Source organism: Pimephales promelas, chromosome 4 (assembly GCF_988280905.1).
Source record: "Pimephales promelas chromosome 4, fPimPro1.hap1.1, whole genome shotgun sequence".
Classification (NCBI taxonomy): domain Eukaryota; kingdom Metazoa; phylum Chordata; class Actinopteri; order Cypriniformes; family Leuciscidae; genus Pimephales; species Pimephales promelas.
This window is the reverse complement of record NC_142772.1, coordinates 29,609,203-29,630,968: the sequence shown is the minus strand read 5'-3', so window position 1 is coordinate 29,630,968 and position 21,766 is coordinate 29,609,203. Positions and strand designations below refer to the sequence as shown.

The window sequence follows — 21,766 nt, the reverse complement described above, 5'->3', positions numbered from 1 at the left end:
GTTTGTGGTCTAAATGCAGTCTTGCGCTGTTGGTTTCAGTGTGTGATTATCCGTTATACTCGTGTGGATGATGAAAGTGCCAATCAAGCCTGGTTAAGATTAGCTTTGCAATTTGTTTGTGCATTAGAGTTGCTCTCTTTGGAGTGCTGGTGTCCATATCTACGTCATTGATAATTTTAGATCGACTTAAAATGTAAAGAACTATTGGAAGCAATATTGTAGCATGTTGTCAAGTTTTGTGTTTTGTTATGTCTGTTGTATGAGCCTTTGGATTTACTACGAATTTTGAATTAATAGGTTTACATGTACTTTTTTGTAATACCGTAAGTTTAAAAAAAAAAAGTAAAAAATGCTGCTATTTGATAAGTGAAATATACAGAAATATTTTAGTTGAGAAAAAAAAAACACGTCTGGTCTGTTGATTAGGATTGTGCTCGTTTTTTCGACAGGGGTATAAACGAGGTGTATCAATATTAATTACATAGACGCAGTAATAATAGTCAACCTGTGCCAAACTAGACTTTCACAGCTTCTCGACATGTAGGTGTGTGATGAAACATTAGATATCGATAACTTATTTAGAAGCATTGAACAAGTGCCAATTAATCAATATCTTTTAGTTCCAATGAAAAGATAATCAGCGAAGGAACAAAAGAAAACATAGCGCAACGTTAGCATTGTTTTGACCCCATAGCTGCATAGACTAAGAGAAAAAATTGTTTTATGCATCCATATGGTTTTAATGCACTCAGTAGAGGCATCCTGTGCATTCGTTTGACCTGTGGCTTCCGCACTGCTTTTAAGTCATATTGTCTCTGTAGGTCGGCATGGAGTAGGCATACACATGTTATACGCATTCATAACACAGCCATTTATGAAAGTGTGTTTTGTGGATTTAGGTGTTATCTTTTTGCACGTCTCTATTGCATGATATCCAAGTGAATTATTGAGGGGTGGGAAATCAAAACAGACAAACATTTTTTTTAAAAGAAACGTCTTGCGTCGCTCCGAGACACACTTCTGCATGTGTCACAAACGGAGCGCTCTTTCTTTCTACCACTTTATTTGTTTTTCCTCTGGTTTGTACCGCAACTGTTTTTCTCGGTCAGATGGGTGTGGTCTTCTAAAGGCCTGTACACATATTATAGGCCTAAGAACTGCAGCATAACCATGGGAACTGGAGTCAATCAGGAATTCATAAAAGCGAGAGGATTCCAGTTTACGGCGGTGGAATGTGTTCGCACTTATGTGTGAGACTCCATCTCCCGGCCTCTAATTTCAGGGGAACATACCCATGCATGGAAGCGTCATATGAGTTCAGTTTTTTGGCTATACGGTCCTGTTTATTTATATGCGAGGAGTTGCGTTCATCGCTTTCAGACTTCTCTAGTCTCTTCTCAGCTTGATTCTCCTAACCCCACATGTAATTTATGAATGTATTTACATTTGCATAAACTGAAACAAAATGTTATTTCAATGTTAAATGTCTTTTAGGTGTGATGTTTACGGCGGAGGTTGTAAAGTTCATGTAGCTCGATCATATCTGTCAGTGTTAGGAAGGCCCAGAGCCACATTAGCACCCAAATTCATTTCTCTCTCTTCCTGTCTGCTGATGCATCAAATGCACTTTACTGAGCATTAGGTCCCATCACAAACACACACAGTGTAACCTTCTACTGGATGCAAACCTGAACCAAGCAACCTGTTTTTAACATGGAAAACTTTGACAGATATATTGTTGTTTTTCCTGTTGTTGTGTTTTTATTCTTTTCCTCCTTTGGTGTTTGTAAATGAGTTGTAATTTTTTAAAGTGTGTTTATTTTTGTATTTCTGTTCATTTTGGGGAGAAGAGGTCAGAAGGAGAGAGAGAGAGTGTGTATATGTGTGTGTGTGTGTGTGTGTGTGTGTATGATATCTGTCCTGCATTCCTACTACATTCCCTTCAGTGTGTGTGAGCTTGCGAGCGTGCGTGTGTGTGTGTGTGTGTGTGTGTGTGTGTGTGTGTGTGTGTGTGCTTATGCGTGAGAGCCTTTGCATGGGTGTTTGTTTGTGAGTGTCTAGATAATGACACAGACACTTGTTACCATTGTAATTGCCAACTGTGTGTGAAACTGAAGTGCTTTGAAAGTGAAAGGTGTTATTTTTGATTTTCAAAACTGTACGTTCTGTTCAGTTAAGAGGAATGGAAAATAAATTGCAGAAACCTCTGAAAAGTTTGTGTTCTCAATTAATTGAAACAGTGTTTCCTAACAGTTTCTGTCTTAGGTACTCCACAGATTCAAGTATCCCGCATCGATTTCATTTAGTATTATCATCAAAGTGATAGTTAAGAACATTTTTAATTCTGTCATAATGTTCTCTCCCTCATGTATATTATATTATATATATTATATATATATATATATATATATTATATTATTTTAAAACATTCTTCAAAATATCTTTTGTGTGTGTGTGTGTGTGTGTGTGTGTGTGTGTGTGTGTGTGTGTGTGTGTGTATGTGTGTGTGTGTGTGTGTGTGTTCTGCAGAGAAACAAAATAAAGGTTTGGAATGAAGAGTGAATAAACAAAGACAGGATTTCCTTTTTCGGTGCACTATCCTTTTAATATTTACTAAGGTCACTGATATTATTCAAGTTAAAAAAAGGAACAATTAAATAGCCACACCAAGCAGCATATTCTGTCATCTAAATGTATAAAACTTACATTTCACACGTAATTTTCTCTCGAGAAAATAGGGGTATTTTATTCGTGTTTTGAACAGACTTCTTAGTAGTTAGTAGTAGTTTTTAATAAAAAATAATATTTTTTTAATTTATAATGCTTTTAGTTGTCTTTAAACAGCCTGTTCGGTTCTAAAAAACAATTGTAACTGGTTTGAAATGACTGAATAATGTTTTTTGTTGTCCATTTAAATAAATTGTTTAATTATATATACAATTATATATAATTTTGTAGCAATAATATTCATCAATGGAGTGGAGAATAGTTGCATATTCAACCAATATATTGCACGCAAACAAATAATTTATCCATTTAAATCTCACATCAGCATAGCCTACTGCATGCGCAGCGAAGCCAAAACCTGCTTTTTAACGCTCTCACGCGCACACAGTTGTTTGTAGTGATGCTGTGGAAGCAGTATACGGCCCTGCAGTGCAGCAGTTTGACGGCATGGTTGAAGTGTCATTATGATGAATGGCAAGATCAGTATGAATCATAACGCCTGCTTGTGACGCTGTTAGGTCGCTAAAAGCCAAAACGTGTGCTTGAGACTCATAAAGATTAAGAAATGCATAAACAACATTATGTAATGAACTAACAAACAAATTATAGCTCAGAAAACAACTATGGCAATACGCAGTTTCATCACTATGAATGATGTAAGTGTTATATAGAGTATTAGCCTACTGGTGAGCTGAAGTGGCTACCTGGTTACCTTGGATACCTCTTATACAGCCAAACCTCAAATGTCCTGTTTCCTCTCTAACAAACCCCCCCTCTTCAACACACACATATCTGCTCAATGCCAAACTATTCCCAGATCTTCTCGTGTTATTAGTATTATTAGTGTATTAGTGTAATTACACATAAACACTTAATAGTAAATATGTAGTAAGATATTGAAAATAAATATCAAGATTAAAGTTTGTAAAGGGATTTTTTATTTTATTCGTAATATGATAATAAAAGAAACCAGTAAAAGTGTCCCTCAATTTCTCTATTATTATTATTATTAATTACATTTTCTGATCTATTTGAGCTTTACCACATCTGTAATAATGAAGAGATATCCGTGAGGTAAGAATTTAAGGTGATCACTTGTTCTCGACCGCCCAGCAGTTGCCATGGCAGTGAGTCCGCTGTAAATTGCTGTGGATCCTCATACGTGGTATGTTTCCTTGATTATGCCTGTAAATAACGAATCAAAAGAATGGTTCCCAGAATGCTGTTAATTCTAGACCCCAGTGGTTAGATTGTAAAGTGGATTGCAGTGTGCCAGCCTGCTATATTTAATCCTATGATGAACACACATCTCAGATTGTGTATATTCTGCAGTGTTGGGGAGGGAGGCATTGAAATTGTAGACTATTGCTAAACTTATAATTTGTATTAGTTAAGCTATAGTTCAGACAAGCTACTGTTTTGCAAATACAGTAGATACGCTACATCGCTACAAAAATAATAGCTATAGCTGAAATTAAGCCTTATAAATAAATGATTTATAAATAAATGGGTATATAGCAAGCCGTTTTAGCTTTTATTCATTTCCAGGGTATGAATTCTTCATATCAACAATTACATTTTTTGATATCAACAATTTAATTGCTGCTACTGTAATTGTATTTTCACTAGTGAAATTTCACTATAGGCTGCCATTCAAAATAAATTGTTGATATCAAGAATAATTTTTTTTACTAGTAGAAATATCATTTGTGACATTAATAAATACATTGTTACTAGTAAAAATGTGAATTCCTGATATAATAATTAAATTGTCACTTAATGGGAGAATGCTGTAGATGAGGCATATGAGAGGAAGAAACTGCGGTATGCTCATCTGGCCACTGAAGCAGATCAGCCGCGAGGATGGAGAGTCCAAGTTACACAGTGGAAGTGGGTTGTCAAGGTTTTGTGGCACACTCTACAACCCGGTTCCTCAGAGACGTCGGATTCAGTGGCCAAGAGTTGCGTCGCACAGTAAAGAACTTATCTGAAGAAGCAGAGGGGAGCAACAACTGGCTGTGGTTGAGACGGAAAAATTCTCAGAAAAAAAGGTACGAAAGCTGTCACTGGGCCGGTACCTTTTCAAAAGGTACAATTTTGTACCTAAAGGGTGCATATTGGTACCTTCATGGTACACTTAAGGGTGCATATTGGTACCTTCATGGTACATATTTGTACAATTATGGTACCAATATGCACCCTTTAGGTACAAAAGTGTACCTTTTTGAAAAGGTACCGCCCCAGTGACAGCTTTTGTACCTTTTTTTCTGACAGTGTGTGTACAGGCCGCCACGCTAGTAGAATTCCTAAAAAAAACTCGAAGAGTGTATTGGTTTATTTGTATAGTTTGCATTCCAACTACAGGTATTACGTTCCTGTGTATATTGTGTGAATGAGGGTTGGTGTTTGGGCAGATATTGTGTTTTGCGATAGGTGGTAGGCTTTGCCATAAAGGAACCGTTGACACTGAACCTGCTTTAAAGAAGACAGTGAGACTCGACAGCCTTAGTCAAACAGGTTGGCGTGTATATGGTTGGGTTGCGGAGACATTGTGGTTAGGTCACATGTGAACTAGGAAGGAGCAACCTCAGCAGCAGGAGGGATGTAGAGGTGGGGAGACTGGGGAGACCACAGTATAGTTGCAGCCGTCGTGTGGGCTGACACGCCAAGTAAACTGCAGCCATTAATGCCGGACAGAAGGGGAGTCACACCACCATATGGAAAGAAGCTAAAATGGATGGAAAAGCGTATAGGTTACTGTAAAGCTACGTCTTAGTTTGTGCTTATCTTGGCGAAAGGCGAGTACAAATCAGCAAGAAGTTGTAACATCTATACTCTCATGTAATGGAATCCTGATTTCTTTCTTTTTCTTTAAGGTTTTATCAGTTAAGACTTGAATTAATGACTTTTATAACTGCTGTATGCTGCATTTTTTTATAATAATTATTATCATAGTTAGTTAGGCTACTAACCAAATAGGCATAGGCAATTGGCATCTAGTGGGATGGACAACTAAACTTAATTTAGAGGCCCAGAGGTAGCCTACTAACTCTGTGGGTCATAAAATCAATTTTTTTTCTTTTCTTTTTTTGGTGTTTAGTAGAGGCACATTTCATTACAACAGACCCAAGAGCTCATTTTCTTTGCACAAGGCTCATGACAACTTATTAAATCCAATGTATGATGTGTTCTTTGTCATGATGAAATTTAGTTAAGGATCCCAGTGTTTCCAGTCCTTCAGAACTTTAGACTTCAGTCATTAATACTTTTAGATAAGCGACAGTTGCTCTCACAGCAACATTTTTTTTTTGTGTGATAAGACATGCACTGTTAATTCAATATTTTTCTACATGAAGAAATGTCAATGATGCAGACAAAACGAATGTAAAGGGTTGGTATCCTTAATGCCAAAGTGTGAGGGCTCAAACTCACATATACCGATGTGTTATTTTACAATGTCTTGTACAATGACTTCATAGGTCCCACAGGAGACAAGTACATCTTTTCTCTGCACACAATCCCTCATTAAAATCATGTCTTATTCACCCGATAAATCAGGCATCTGCTATCTGAGACAGAAAAGTGGCCTAGAGAGTGTAATGTTTTGCAGACATGAATTTTTAAACTTGTTGATATTTCAAAACCTGTTGTATTGGAAGACTGTTAATTGGTTAGGTGTCAAGGTGTGTTTTGTTCAAGAAGATGAATTATTTTCATTCTGCATATCTGTGTTAAGAATTTTTTATAAAAAAAAAAAATTCTATGATTTTTGGAAACTGGAAACAGCAGCAAATTATCATTATGTTGATTCTAACCATCAACCACAACCATCTGTCATATACAGTCTTATTGTGTCTCTCTTTATCAGTCTCTCTTGCAGCCATTACAAACGCCATAAATGATGCCTTATAGGGCACCTCGAAGGGAGAACAATCATGGCAGCCAATATGGGGTCACTAAGATGACTTTAAAAAGTGTTGAACCCTCCAAAGCTCTGATGGGTAAAGCCTTTGAGGGTATATATGATCCCTTTTCCAAGCACTCACACTCTCGCCTTAATTCAGTGTGCTGTCTGCATTGTGGCAGTTTTTAAAATGTACCACTGTTCCACATATGCTTACACAAACACAAATAAAGAGGGCCCAGAATATTGGCAGCATTGCAGATAAGACGTGATTATTGCCAGTACAAAACATTTACATTTTTTTTACACATCTCAGTCAATACTGAACATGTCACATACTATTTTATGTCAGTACTTCATTACACACATTGGGATATAAAGTGTGTACGTTGTAGCAGCAACCATTCTCAGTGCAGCATTAGGGCTCTGTCACAGAATGTGTTTTTGCTTTGAAAAACGACAGACGTGGTCAGAAAATGGGGAAAAAATGCAATTTATTTTGGGATGAGGTTTTTTAAAAAGTTGAAATGGTTTTAACATGAGAGGTGCACGGTAATGATTCGTTAAAGTACAAGTTATACAAGATTTAACACATTTTTAAGTCAATTTATTGTAGCCTATATTAAGTTGAAATGACTTAAACGTCCAAGTTGATTGTATTTAAAAAAATCATTTTGCAGCAATTTTGTTTTTACAGACTGTAAAAAAATATTTTCATCATTTGTAAACACATTTATTCTTTTGTCAAATCAACTTAAATATTTTTTGTGGTTCTGATGATTAAATCAATCTCCTTCATTGTATTAACTCAATTTTTTCCATTTCAATGAACTTAAAATTTTAAGGCAGCCTTACTTATTTTTTTAAAGTTAAACCATAACCAACAATATTTTTTACAGTGTACAGCATCTTCAAATCTCAAAGACATCATTATTAAATATTTGTGAGTAATAAAATATTGTTATGCAACATCGATTAAGCATCTAAGACCACAATAATAATAGGAAATTTATTATTTATTACATTAGTGCCATAACGGTCCAGTTTCATATTGAGAGCTCAGCTGTAAATGCAATTTATTTAAATAAACAAATGTAATGCTCTGTCACCTTTACTGACATTCAAGGACATCAGAATTGCATGAAAACAGACCGTTATGGAAAAATGTGAGCAATACATTCGAGCCTTCCCCATTTCAAATGGCAGCGTCTCGCCAGATCATAGGAGAGGGATATAATCTGTGGGATTACTATAGCTTTGCTGCTTTCTCCTATAGATGTGTCTGTTTTTCAAAGATAGTTGTAGGGGAGGATCTCATCATTAAATCATGTTGTCAAGGCGACAACTTTGTGTGGAGCGTGGCTTTGAGGAGAGTGTGCATGTCATAAGAACGCAGGCGTATTCCTGTCACGAATTCATCACTATTTCTGCGTAACCCTGGCAACCCATAACTCCCCAAAAACCGCAATACTACAACCAAGTAAGTACGTTACAACATTCAACCATAATGGTTCATAACATCAGAACAGTCGTGTACTGTAAGCATTTCTATGATGCTGCATGAAGCTCTGAGCAACACAATCCGTTAAAAACACCAATGGACTTGGGTAAAAGACAAGGAGTAGGCGCTACATGATGTTTATTATGCTTCAGATTTTTATGATGTGTTTCACAGTTGTTGGTCTCGCTCAGTTTATGCAGCACACACTGCAGTGGCCGGTTTTCCCATTTACATGCTGGTCTGTTCCTCTCTTCGCTTGCAGTGGTCAAGAGTGATGAAGGCTTATGCAGTGCTCCTGGAGTTGATGTTGTTAGCATTATCACACCTGATCAATAACTATTAATGAAGGAAACCATGGCTGATTCAAGATGTGGCTCTTGCTCTGCCGTTGCCATGGAAACCAGAGCTGCAGCACTGCAGGCTCAAATTGGGAGTTGGGAGAAAAAGAGAGGAAAAAAGCGATAAAGAAGGAGGGGGTATTTCAGCTGGAATGGGGGAGAAAGGTATAGTGTCTTTAGTTACAAACACACATGTTTAATGATCCTTTTATCACTTTACTTACAAGCAAAACATCTCTGCTGGCTATTTAATTTTATTAATGAATGTATTTAAAATGGTTTTATTTAAAATCAAAACTGCTGGTTCTGTTCCACTCAGCCGTCATTGAGTCTGTTTTATGCACTTCCATCACTGTCTGGTTTGGTTCAGGCAGACAACAGACAGTCAGGACTGCGGAGAGGATTATTGGTACTCCCCTGCCCACCCTCAAGGACCTGTACTCTTCCAGAGAGAGGAAGAGGGCAGCTAAAATCATCACAGACTCCTCTCACCCTGGCCACAACCTATTTGAACTGAGTCAAGACTACGACTCATATCACTGGCCACAAGAACATCTCGGCACAGGAACAGTTTCTTCAGGGCATTTCCCTTCTGAACAGTTCTGAACACTCCCACTGTTTAGTGCAAAGTCTTCTAAAGTCATGTGATATTTATATGTATTCATACTATTAAAAATACTGTAAATATGTTCATAGTAGGCCTATGTACAGTATTATTCTGACTAAACCCAAATGTGACTTTATACTATTTTTATTCTTAGAATTTATATTATTATGTTTCCTGTTGTTTTTTAATTTGTGCTCTGGAAGCTACAGTACCCAGAAAAAAATATTGTGTGTGCAAGCACTCTTAATAAAGCTCTTTCTGATTCTGATTTGTTTTAGTAAATAAAAATATATAATTTTTGTCTTTAGTGTCTTGGAGCTGTCGTGTACTTCCTTCACTAAAACATCATGGTCTTCTATAGAGAAGATTTATGCTTTCTGCGTAGCCTTCATTCTTGGCGATTCATTTCAATGGTCACAGCGCCCTCCTCGGAATGCGCACTACTGCTCCGAACCTCCAGGCGGCGACAGTGAAGTCACGTGTTTTAGTCACGAGAGTACGCGAGGGAACTTCATACATCCTGTGCTCATTCCTATGGCTCATTCAGCAACAGTTCAGTGATTTAAAACTTAGATCCACTGTAAACATTAATGGATTTTTTTCATGTTTTACATCATGTCTTAATGTTTAGACGTAGTTGATTTTGAAGAACGTTTGTTTGGATATTCGTGTAATGACAGTCATTTGCTTGCATTGCCAATAAATCTGCGATGGTTAAATATCCACAAGAACGATGGCAAATCCATGTAACATTGCTACTGACCTGGGCAAATTCATTGTGAAAGAGGTAACGTTACGCGTTGCGATTTGTCATGAATGTAATGTTTAAATGAACACATTATTGTTTTTTACTTAATATTTTACTCAATGTTGATATTTAGGCTCCTCCAACTATTTATTATATCCCAAACTTTATAACGGAGACTGAGGAGGAGTATCTGTTGCAGCAGGTAAGTTAGGACTTTTAAATGGTTTGGACTGCCTACAATCCTAACGTTACTTTCTACACCTACATAACACGTCAGTTTACACTCTGGCCTGTCTCTCTTTTGTAAGGTATACAGAGCTCCCAAGCCCAAGTGGACACAGTTGTCAGGAAGGAGACTACAGAACTGGGGTCAGTACAGGCTGTTTGACACACGCTACATACTCACTTTTTAATGGGACAGTTTTATTGAACCTGTAGATTATATATAAGTGCTTATGTGACTCTTATATAGTATGATATAGAGATAATATGGAGTCAGTTTTCTTCAGATGCCCAAACTATGCAATTTGGTGCAGATGTTATTTGTATGTCCAAAAACTAAGATCAAATTCTGATTGATTGTAATGTAAATCAATGAGATTTTTACATCAGAATAGCAGACTACTACATAAAACACATATTAATATCAGTTGTCACTTACTATAGACCATTTCACAAGATGTAAACAACACTGGTCCAGAAAAACTTCCTGTTTCAGTTTGTAACTGTTTTCTTTATTTCACATGTAAAGAAAAAATCTTAAAGATGTTTGTTTAACTTTTTGATTCAGTTTTATATGTTCTGTTGGTTTTATTTTATCCCAGCTTTTATGTAGTGTTAAAAAAACTGAAACAGGAAGTGCTTCTGGACCGGTGTTGTTTACATCTTGTGAAATGGTCTATATATATCCCAAAAATATGTCTTATTAAGATGATATTTAAATGCTTATTTTTTATTTTACAGCTCTGTAGTTAAAATTGTGGGGGACAAACCTATAAGGGAATACAATATGATGATGATTGAGAGATAACAAACATGCCTAAAAAAGAACAGTAGTATCTTATTTGATATATTTGAAAATTTTTCTAAAACATTATGTATTGGCACTCAAGTAAACAAGTTGCTTCAGTCCAGTAAAATTTTACTTGCATATTACAGTGTAAAAGTTATTCTTACGTTTAGATGTTCTTCCCACCCGTGAACTCATACTAGACCGTTGTACTCCCAGTTACGAGCTCTAAAGTGATGTCACATAGCCCGCACAACCGTACAAAACAACAGTAGCAAAACTAATTATTACAAATGTGCATAAGGTCCTTTACTGGTTGCTTTACATCTAGCTACCACAATTCCTTGCACTCAGTTAGTTTGGCGTGACTGGCCTGGAACGCTACAAAGTCGTGAGTTGTGGTTTGAAATCGTGATTTACGTGCTCAAAAACGCAGCCCTGGAACGCAGCTTCAGTACTACTGCAAACTCCACTTACATGATGTAGCTGCATCAGTCACTTTACTAGTTTTGCTGCTATACTTGTGCTGCTATGCCATAAAATAATCATAGTCCATTTTTACAATGTATAGTCATATTCAGTCTATCTATTTATTTTATATATATGTGTGTGTGTGTGTATTATTTATTTATTGTGTATATGTGTATTTATTGTGTGTTGCACCATGGTCCTGAACAAATGCCATCTCGTTTCAATGTATGCCTATAATATAGAATGACAATAAATGTGCACTTGACTTGACATGCCAGTGAAAAACAAGAAACTGATGATTTGTGAGGAGAGCAATCACGTTTATTTTCTAAAATCAAAATAAAACTGAACACCTTGATATTGCAAAAAAAAAATGACATCAAAAAAATTATGGAATATATTTATAAAAAATTATCTTTTTTTTTCTTTCTCTTACAGGTGGATTGCCAAATCCCAAAGGAATGCTCACGGAAAAGCTCCCTGATTGGCTGCTTAAGTACACAGAAAAAATATCTGCTCTTGGTGCTTTTGCTGGAAAGGCAGCTAATCATGTGCTCGTAAATGAATACAAGCCTGGGGAAGGAATTATGGTAAGGAGAGCGAATGGATTTCTTTTTAATTTCCTGTAGTTATCATTTTTAGCCCACCCTTTTTCATTTCAACCTTCTGTCCCTCAGCCTCATGTGGATGGACCACTGTATCACCCCACAGTAACAACTATCAGTCTGGGTTCTCATACGATTCTAGATTTCTACAAGCCTGTTTGTGAGACTCAGGTACCAGCCGACAGACTCACACAAACAAACAATCTAAACTAACTATCAAACAGCAGTCTCTTAATGGTATCTTCCTCTCCCTGCAGTCTGAAGTTCCTCAAACAGAAAAAAGCCGCTACATACTATCGCTGTTGGTAGAACGAAAAAGTCTGCTGATTCTCCAGGATGATATGTACAAGTGTTACCTGCATGGTATTCAAGGAGTTTCTGAGGATATTTTGTCAGAACATGTGGTAAATATCTCTTCAACAAGTGATCATGTGGGCAACACCCTGCCCCGAAGCACCAGAGTCTCCCTGACAATCCGTCACGTTCCCAAAGTCGTCCGGGCCAATCTGTTGCTTGGCAAGAAGTGACACATACAAAGACTTGGCTGAACTTTGAACTAGACAAACAGGTTATTCATTTTTACACCCTTAAAGTAAAGTGTGTAAATGCAATACACAAAAGTGACTACAACTTATAATATATTATTGTCCATGGCATGCAAAGCATTAGTAGGTGTCTATAAGGATATCTTACTGGGTGCCATTTATGCTGCAGCCTTGGCTTTGAAATATTTGTCCTCTGAAGCCTGAAAGGCCTACAGGGTTGTCTAATCTTGTACAACACATCTGCATTGACCATTTTCAGTGAAAAGATAAACAAATGGCTATTTTACAACTAAATAAATGAGGTTTATTGCTGTATTTTCTAACTGTTGTAGTATTTTACTCTCATTGAATAATCCTGTACCCGTCTGACCTGCAAACTAGAACTAGTCACTCAAGTGTTGCGCCTTACCCTCCTTAAATTCTTGGAAATGTGGGATGGTCTTTCTCTACGATGTTTGCGTTTCGCTCTTTTGGAATGTGGGTTGTGTTAAATTCACCATAGACTGGTTTTCACGCTAACATTTACGCTGTTTGCGTAACTTATTTTAGAATCCGCGTATCCTGTCAGATGCGAACTGAACTGCAGTGTGACAGGCGACAGTTTACATTTACAGCATTCGCTCTTTTCTGGTAAGTGTATTCTTTCTACGCACTTAACAGCTAACTAAAAATACACGTTTACTAGCAAAAACGTTGCCCAGTAAATGTAAGTCATTTGCGGGTTTTACTTGATTAATGCAGATACATGCCAGCTAACGTTAGCTTGTTTAGCGTGCTAGCATGTTTTACAAGCTTCCTAATTAGTTTGAGCATCTAAAAACACAATCATGCTTGATTATTATTTTATTGCCAAGCCTTATTTTTTAAAGTAACTACCTTATTTTTTAAAGTAAAGGACTAAAGTATATTGTAACAGGGATAAGTTTTTTCTGCTGACGTAAAAAACACTAACGTTAGAATTAGAATAGACGATAAACGTATCGTCCGTATTTCATCCAATTTGCCAAGATGAAAACGCCCCTGGACTGCATCTAAACTCTATTTTTACGTCGTTTTAAACATACTTCGCTTGATACATTTTTTTTCCTCTTGCGGTTTAATTAGGGTGGTGGATAGATGGAGGACATACTTGTAGTGGGTGTGTTCGCAGTTGTTTTAGCATTGTGTGATTGACATTCACAAAACCCCCTGTGAGCTCATATGTCTGTGAAAACTTTCAACAAACGTGCTTTTTAATGTAATTTGTGTTGCTATTCTTAATGTGTGTATACTAATGTATTTAAGTTTGGTGTGGTTGTGTTAGTGACTATAATGTAATGTATAACAATTCAGAGACGTTATTCTTGCTCTCTTCTTCCTGTCAGGAAGTGAGTGAACCATTTGTGCCACAAAATGTTCCTAGCCAAGAAATTCCTTGGAGGCATTATTGATGTGGTCAGGTGAGGCAAAATTTCACTACAAACCTGCCATCTCCGTTTCATCTCTACGTAAACCAGGCTCTGAGGCTGGAATCTCACTTTATTATTGTTATTATGCTTCAAACTACAAAGACAGGAAAAAACAAAAATCCTAAAAATGAAAACACAACTATATCATTATACATTATCTTAAAAACAGACCAAGCTCATATTTATAGCTTCCCTATTAGTGCTTTGAAACACATTTTGTTCAAGTACTGAAGGAAATTGATTTTTTGATGGAAAGTTTACAAAATGCATGTCAAATTTAACTCATACAATTATAAAATTAAATACCCCTGATTTTTAACACTGTTATCACATCACGCCTAAAACATTCTGGTAGGTGGCTGAAGATGAGAAACACTGCTTAAAATAACCAAACATTTACATTTTCAAAAAACAAAAACAAAATCTGGATGGGTTTGATCAAAAATAAACAGACAGATTCTTCTACAGCCCTTTCACAAAGCTACAATGCCAGATAAGATGGGCCACAGATACCAATTGCAATGACAAGAGCGGCTCACAAGCATCTGCTTGGAAAATAAAAATTATTTTAAAAAGGAGCTGAAAATTTATTTTGATTGCAGATTGAAAAATGTGACATCTTGGGTGGTCAACTGGTCATATTTGGGTTTACAAAAACCAACTCAAACCGTGAACAGAATTTAAAAAAAAAAAGTCTTTATAGGACACATTCCCTCTGTTTTTGACCATTTCAAAATGTACTGATAATTTAAAATAATAATTATGATTTTTTTTTTTTGTGATTATTAAACATATATATACACTGTATAAAAAAATGGAGAAATACATGATGTACCTCACTCTGAAAAGCATATATATTTATTTATTTTAATTCATTAAAGTGTTTTGTGGGATTGTTCATTCCTTTATAAACTATAATAAGTACACAGTCTTGTAACTTTGCAGTAATATATGTTAAATAAACAGACCGTTCTGCATCCTCTATCTTATTTTTTTTAGAATTTGGATCAGTAGTACTGCTGTCGTGGTAGTATTATTTGTTTATTAATACAGGGTTCCTGCGGGATCTTAAAAAGCCTTAAAAGCATTGAATTTATTCATTAGGAAATAATACCTTAAAAAGACTTGAATTTTTATGTCTGGGTCTTAAAAATTGTGCTGTATGTAACTTCTCCATATTGTATTTTCCCTCAAAGGTTTCATTTGTCAACCATGTTATTTTTGGTGTTTATTGTTCAGGGGTGTCTCAGTTGCCCATATTCCCAGCATGTAACAAGTAGCTAGCTGATGTTAAAAAACAACTTAAAGTTGTTCGGCAAACTTTCTTGTGGCCTACTGAAATGTTTTGGGTTTTTTTTTTCACACCTGCTTGGCTTGTCATCTTGTAACCATTCCACAATTGAAAAATAAATACACCAGTTCAAGGATTTTGTTTTTCTTTGCTGGTAGGGACGTGAAATAGGTATTAATTTTTTTACAAAGACTTGAATTTAACTTGAAGAAACTTGTAGGAACCCTGTAATAATACTGTAATGGCAATACTGTATCAAAGAGTACTTATACAGCTGTGACTTCTTGTGAATGTGTTGTTGATTAGAAATCATAATTATGCCTTCTCATCCTGTTTCCACAGCAACATCGACCCCGGCCAGTTTGTGCCTTCTGATCCTGTGAGTAACAGGAGCTCTCAGTGTGACGTTATTCTGAAGTGTCTCTGATCGGTTTCAAAAAAGAGCCAATAGAAAGAATCCTGCAGTGTTGTGTAGTGTAGTGCCCTTTTTTGATGTGTACACTCAATAATAATAAAAAAAATCTGTATTATTTTCTACAGTCTTTGAAAAGTGAATTTTAAATGGAAAGCAATAATATATTTGGGACTCAATTGTGGCACTCAATCATTTGGTTAATTAATACATCAATTAACTAAGAAATTGATAAATTAATTGGAAAAAAAAAACAAATCGATTAAATAATCCTTTAGTAAAAATGTAGATACATAATTTAAAGTACATAAAAATACATATTATATTAATATTAGATATATATTCAGTTTGGCAATTACGGACAATAATGATTAAAAAATGAAATGTTTTGTCGGGGAACAGATTATAGGGCAATAGACAAATTGAGAAAAATTAATTATTAATATGCATAATCGTATATTAATAATAGCTATTGTTTGTTTGAATAATTTATTAGTTATAATTATATTAGTAATTACTACATTTATGTATTCATAATTAGATTTAATTGTAGCACTTTATTTTACAGTCCTGTTCCCCGTGAACATACTATGTACTTACTAGTAATTGCAATAACTGGGTAACTAGGTACTAACCCTGAAGCTACCCCTAAATCTAACATTAACCCATGAAGTTTCCTTCTAAGTGCACATACTGTCAAATAAAGTACTGATTTAAATTAATTTTTATTTTATTTTTTTTAACCTTTCTTTTATTAGGCCTATGTTTGAATCAAATTGAATCAAAAGATCTGTTTTTCCATTTCCCAAAACATTATGGCATCACCTATTTACGTTGCTTCCTGGAAAACTGGGCTAGAAAAACTTAAAAAAAACTTTTAGACTTTTGAAGAGCTATATCCAATATGATTTATTCTTTGTCAAATGCTTTTTTATGTTTTGGTAAATCCAAAATGCTTTGGTAAACTCCAACTGCTAAAAATTAATCAAAGTGTTGTCTATATCATAAAATACACTGTACATTGTGTATCTGGTAGCTTAGTTAAAACATGAATGATGGAGAGTTCTATATTAGGACCATTCTAGAGCAATATAATAGGCTATATATAACAATTTAAAATATTTTAGTAATTTTAAGGCATATTTGCATTGGAGATGCTGATACTATTGAGATCCTTCCCCAGCCCCCGCCCCGCAGACCGCTGGCTTATGCTGAGGTCAACGAGTCCGAGGAAGAGAAGCAGTTCCGGAAAGTGTTCCAGCAGCTCGCTGGCGATGTTAGTATTACACAAGCAAATATTCATATATACACCTTTACATACAATAAACACTGGCTGTTGTAACAATGTCCTTTTGTTTCAGGACATGGAAGTAAGCCCCAATGAACTGATGAACATCCTCAACAGAATCATCTCCAAACGTGAGTGGTATGTTTGGGTCTGTGTGTGTCTGATGTTTGCTGCTGTGTAATACTGATTCCCTCTGCCCTGTATGTTATTGCAGATGCTGATCTGAAGACAGATGGCTTCACCATCGAGTCATGTAGAAGTATGGTGGCTGTCATGGATGTATCCTTCCTAGTTTGATCTGAACAATTGCTTTTATTCAATTTTATTTTATTCAGGGTAGACAGGAAGCAAAATTAAGGGGAAGTACCCGCTTTTTGGTGTGTTCATCACAGGGACTAGGAATGATTTTAGTTCTAGGAACTCCTTTTGGAACTAAATTAGCTCCTACTTTCAGAGTAGGGTCTAACCCAGCATAATAGCAACTGCCAGTGAAGTAAGCGTACGCTAATCGGCAAGAACACACCAAACACCAGCACACGACCTTTAAAAAAAAAAGTAATGTACAAACATGGAAAACGGTGGTAGATGGCCCTCTTAACTTTGACGCTTAGGAGAAAATCCAATGCAATTTTGAACCAAGCAAAACAAGATAATGTACTTCTGCTCAGCTAGCGATACTGGACATCAACCACATGGCAAACACTAATACTTTTTCCATATACTGTCTACTTTCTTTGTATAACAGTATCTAATAACGTATTAGACATGACTGTTGAACGGATCATAAACTAATGGAGAACTAGTGCTCAGGCTCTGGCGTTCTCAATAGAAGTCAGCCGCGCCACCAAAACAAAAGTTGAATTCGGGTTGCCTGAAGTACAACCATACAACATGTTTGTGTGCTGCCCACGAGACTATCGGCTCCGACAACCAATACCATTTTTTTTTTTTTATTCTTTGTGGCTGATTTTAAATGCTGTTTGATCTTGACATTGTGCTCTAGAGTGACAGCACAGGTAAATTGGGCTTCCATGAGTTTAAACACCTCTGGAACAACATCAAGAAATGGCAGGTGAGTAGAGAATGTAACAACAGCTTGAAGATTTGTCTTTTTGATTTTAAACCAGATTTGATTTAACTAAGCTGTATATTTGTATGTTGTTGTGTTTGATCTATTTGTATTGCTGATTGAATTTACATGTTTTCTTATATATGTATAGAAAATGAAACTCTGCATTAAGAATAAAAAATTGAGACAGTTAACAAAAAATAAGACAACAAAGTTAACACAACTAAGCTACTCTCTGTTTTATAGGCAGTTTATAAGGATTATGACAGGGATCGCTCAGGAACTATTGGAGCAGATGAGCTTCCAGGTGCCTTCAAAGCTGCAGGTAAACACACATTATGGATTTACATCAACAAAACCCATTTAATGGATTCTTTAGGGGTTCCGGATGTACGTTTTATTGATTATAATAGGGTTGGGTATCGAGAATCGAGTATCGATTGGAATCGGGACTAACTTTTCGTTTTTCCCGGAATCGTTCAAAAGTTAAAATTTCGATTCCTAGTTTCGATATTCACAGTCCGCCGAGCGGAAGAAGAAACCGCTGAACAACACCTACGAAGAAGCGTCTACCGGAAGTCTTGGCATAACCGCGCGAGTCGAACATGAGTAGCTTACGTCGGCGGTCCAAAGTGTGGCTTCACTTTTCTAAAAATAACGAAATCTCGGCAAAATGCAAAATTTGTGACAAAAGGAGTATTTGTGACAGAACGAGTATTTCCTTCAGAAAGGATTATTTCCTTCAGAAAGACCGTTGGTTAGCAAGGTTAGCTAAACTTTTTTGACCCTGCCTCTTAAAAGAATCAGAATCGAGAATTGTTAGGAGCCGGAATCGAAACAAGAAATCGGAATCGGAATCAGAATCGTTCAAATTCAAACGATACCCAACCCTAAATATAAGACTGCTTGCAATTCCCTGCGTCCCAATTCGCATACTATCCGTCCTAAATAGTATTCGAAAATAGTATTAGTACGTCCCAAATCGTAGTATGTTGAAATGAGTGTTTCAAAGATACCCGGATGGTCTACTTTTTCCGGTCAGAATCCGAAGTGTAGATCGATGCACACTCTAACGGCTGATATTGCCCACAAACCATTGTGCGTTGGACGAGGATTCGGTTAGAACTACAAACACGAGTAGAAAGTGTTAAACTACAGACACGTAGTCGATACGGAGGACACGCGAGTCCCCGCGGTTGTGTAGAGAGGTTTAGATAAAGAGCTTTGAGTGATTAATTATCAGTATCTAACCTGACGAACTATTAAATCTGTGACAAGATGATTGACAGGGCAGTTTACGGTGACAGGATGCACGCAGCACGCGACAAAGCTGTCCGTTAAAGATGACGTGATAGTACGTCCCAAAGCTTGCCTACTCTTTTGCTACACACTCAAAAGTATATACTTTTTCCTCACAAAAAGAGTACATACTTTTAGGGCGTAGTATAAGTAAGCCAGCTCCTTGTTTCCTGTCTGCTTGGACAAATTGATTAATCCAGGTGTGCCTGACCTCAGCAGTCGCGGCAACAATAATCAGGCACACCTGAATTAATCAAGTTTGGCCAATAATGGCAGACAGGAAACAAGGAGCTGGCTTAAGTTCAGGAAGTAGTGCAGCTGTGCATAATGACCTTGGCCAATATTAGTCCTGTGCTAGTTTCATTCCAGTGGGAACTGGTCCCTAAACAAGGCTGGCACAATAGCTCTGTTTTCAGTGAGGTTAATGGTGTAATTCACCACTGACAAGATTGTTTTTTAATAAAAACTTTGCTGTCTATGAAGTAGAAAAAAATGGTGCTACATTACTATATAAAACCGAGAATAGGGCTGTGGTATTCCCATTAAACTTCAACAGCCACAACGTTCTGGGTTCGACGAGACCATCCGTGAGCAGCAATACAAAATGTCGAAGTACGATCTATAGTTTTAACTATAGCCCTGGAGCTGTCAGAACTCTGCTTTTTCGTTCAAATAAACCAGCAGATTAGGTTGTTAGTAACATGGAAGAGTACACTTCATATACTACTGACATGAAACTGGATAAAAACTGGCAAACTTGTCCTTTAATATATATGCATTGTGCTGCTGTTCACATTTAAACCGTATGTTCATCCACTGTAAAATCTCTCTTGTGTCTCCATTAGGTTTCCCATTGAATGAGCAACTCTTTCAGATGCTTATTCGCAGGTATAGCGATGAGAATGGAAACATGGATTTTGACAATTACATCGGCTGCCTTGTGAGACTGGATGCTATGTGCCGTAAGTTGATGATAAAAGAAAAATACTTTTTAAATGGTTTTAGCTGAGTGAAATAGTTTCTTTCTTAGTGTTTAATAGCTTTAGGAGTACAGTATACAGAGTAGAGTGAGTACAGGAAATCAGGAAACAAGGGAGTAACATGATCTGGAAATGTAAACACTGACTTAATCTTGTTTTCCCTATTCTGAAAGATGGCTTTGTTTAGTAGTTGTTAAATAAATGACAGCTACAAGGCAAATTTAGTGTTTACTCTTATTGTTATTTTGTGTCCTTTAGTACATGTCCGCTTTGAAGTCAAGTGGTGCCAAGCCATTTTGTTAATTCCTTCAGTATATATATATATATATATACATACATTAAGATCATCTATAATAGATGATGTCTCAGAGCAAACAAGTTTGAAATACGATTTTTTAGCTGACTTAGTAAATAGCTGTTTTATTTTACTCGGTATCTAAAAGTTACAGATAGTTAGTGTTTGCATTTTTTTTTATTATATAAGCCCTTTAAGCTATGTGTCAGTCATTTTATACAGAACAAATAGATTATTTATTTAATAATGTGTTAAAGATACTTATCTGTGTTTTTTGTTGTTGACTTCAGGCGCCTTCAAGACTCTTGACAAAGACAATGATGGCACAATCAAGGTCAATATTCAGGAGGTAAGAGAAATTTGACATCTTTACAACTTAATGACATTGAACTTACATTCTCTTAAAAATAGTATCAAATTTACTTGGGATAAAAGGTTCTGTAATATATTATAATTATAAATGAAATTATTTCTGTTCACAGTGGCTGCAGCTGACAATGTACTCCTGAGTGATGTGAAGCTCTGCGATGACGTCAAATCAGTTATATGCAATAATGACTTTATGCTTTACACTGCTCCCTCTCTTGTTTTTCACACACTATAGCACTAATTCTAGAGAAATGCCAGCATGGAGCTTTTCAACCTCTGGAGTTATGAGTGTCACTCAACTATGCCATTCTCTTTCTCTATCGTTTTATTTGTACAATTTTATTTTATTTTTATTACTAACCAAAGAAAGAAAATTATAAGCAAGTGTCAAAATGAACAAATATGCCTTTATGAAGGGTTTAGGTTCATCCACAAATATGCAAAACTGTTTTACATATTGATGTTGTCAGTTGGTGCCAATTTTGCATGAATTCAATGGGGGATTCAAGGGATAAAAATATTGCCATGAATTTATCATGAAAATCTGGTGTCAAATAAAATTTTACATTGAATAAAAAAATATAGTGATAAACTTTGTGTTTTCTTCATCAGTTTGTTTATTGATTAATTCCACCATCATTGGTGTATGTTTTGATGCAGTAATATTTTCTATGTTTCTATATACTATGTATGAATCTGGCGTGTTAACTCCAATTACTATAATTGAAGCATAAACGTATTCATAAAACGCGAAAATGTTAGCTAATAGGAGGACATTACCGTCAGCATAGATATGGATATCTATGGCCGTCAGCTTTAGCTAAACTAAACTAAAGCGTGTGTGCTGAAACTGTTAGGTG

The 21,766-nt window shown here is 36.1% G+C and overlaps 2 protein-coding genes across 4 annotated transcripts; both read left to right on the top strand.

Moving 5' to 3' along the window:
- Nucleotides 1-9,570: 9,570 nt before the first annotated feature.
- alkbh6 (alkB homolog 6, nucleotide demethylase) lies at nt 9,571-13,862 on the top strand. Of its 2 annotated transcripts, XR_016168333.1 has the most exons (8): nt 9,571-9,864; nt 9,959-10,027; nt 10,134-10,194; nt 11,744-11,895; nt 11,983-12,081; nt 12,168-12,478; nt 13,005-13,085; nt 13,820-13,862. XR_016168333.1 is itself a non-coding variant. In XM_039650093.2 (6 exons), exons 1-6 carry the CDS (start codon nt 9,811-9,813, stop codon nt 12,435-12,437), a joined length of 705 nt encoding a protein of 234 aa, XP_039506027.1. In that variant the 5' UTR covers nt 9,571-9,810; the 3' UTR covers nt 12,438-12,587. The 2 variants fall into 2 exon arrangements, 1 of the variants encoding a protein (XP_039506027.1); XM_039650093.2 differs by lacking the exons at nt 13,005-13,085; nt 13,820-13,862 and having other exon boundaries at nt 12,168-12,587.
- capns1a (calpain, small subunit 1 a) lies at nt 13,013-21,498 on the top strand. 2 transcript variants are annotated; one of them, XM_089130250.1, is made up of 11 exons: nt 13,013-13,085; nt 13,824-13,894; nt 15,537-15,573; nt 16,790-16,882; nt 16,968-17,025; nt 17,109-17,173; nt 17,898-17,966; nt 18,210-18,288; nt 20,108-20,224; nt 20,828-20,886; nt 21,020-21,498. In XM_089130250.1, the coding sequence occupies exons 2-11, from the start codon at nt 13,848-13,850 to the stop codon at nt 21,044-21,046; spliced, it is 651 nt and encodes a 216-aa protein (XP_088986376.1). In that variant the 5' UTR covers nt 13,013-13,085; nt 13,824-13,847; the 3' UTR covers nt 21,047-21,498. The 2 variants fall into 2 exon arrangements, with proteins under 2 accessions (XP_088986376.1, XP_039506029.1); XM_039650095.2 differs by having other exon boundaries at nt 13,019-13,085; nt 13,820-13,894.
- Nucleotides 21,499-21,766: the final 268 nt, after the last annotated feature.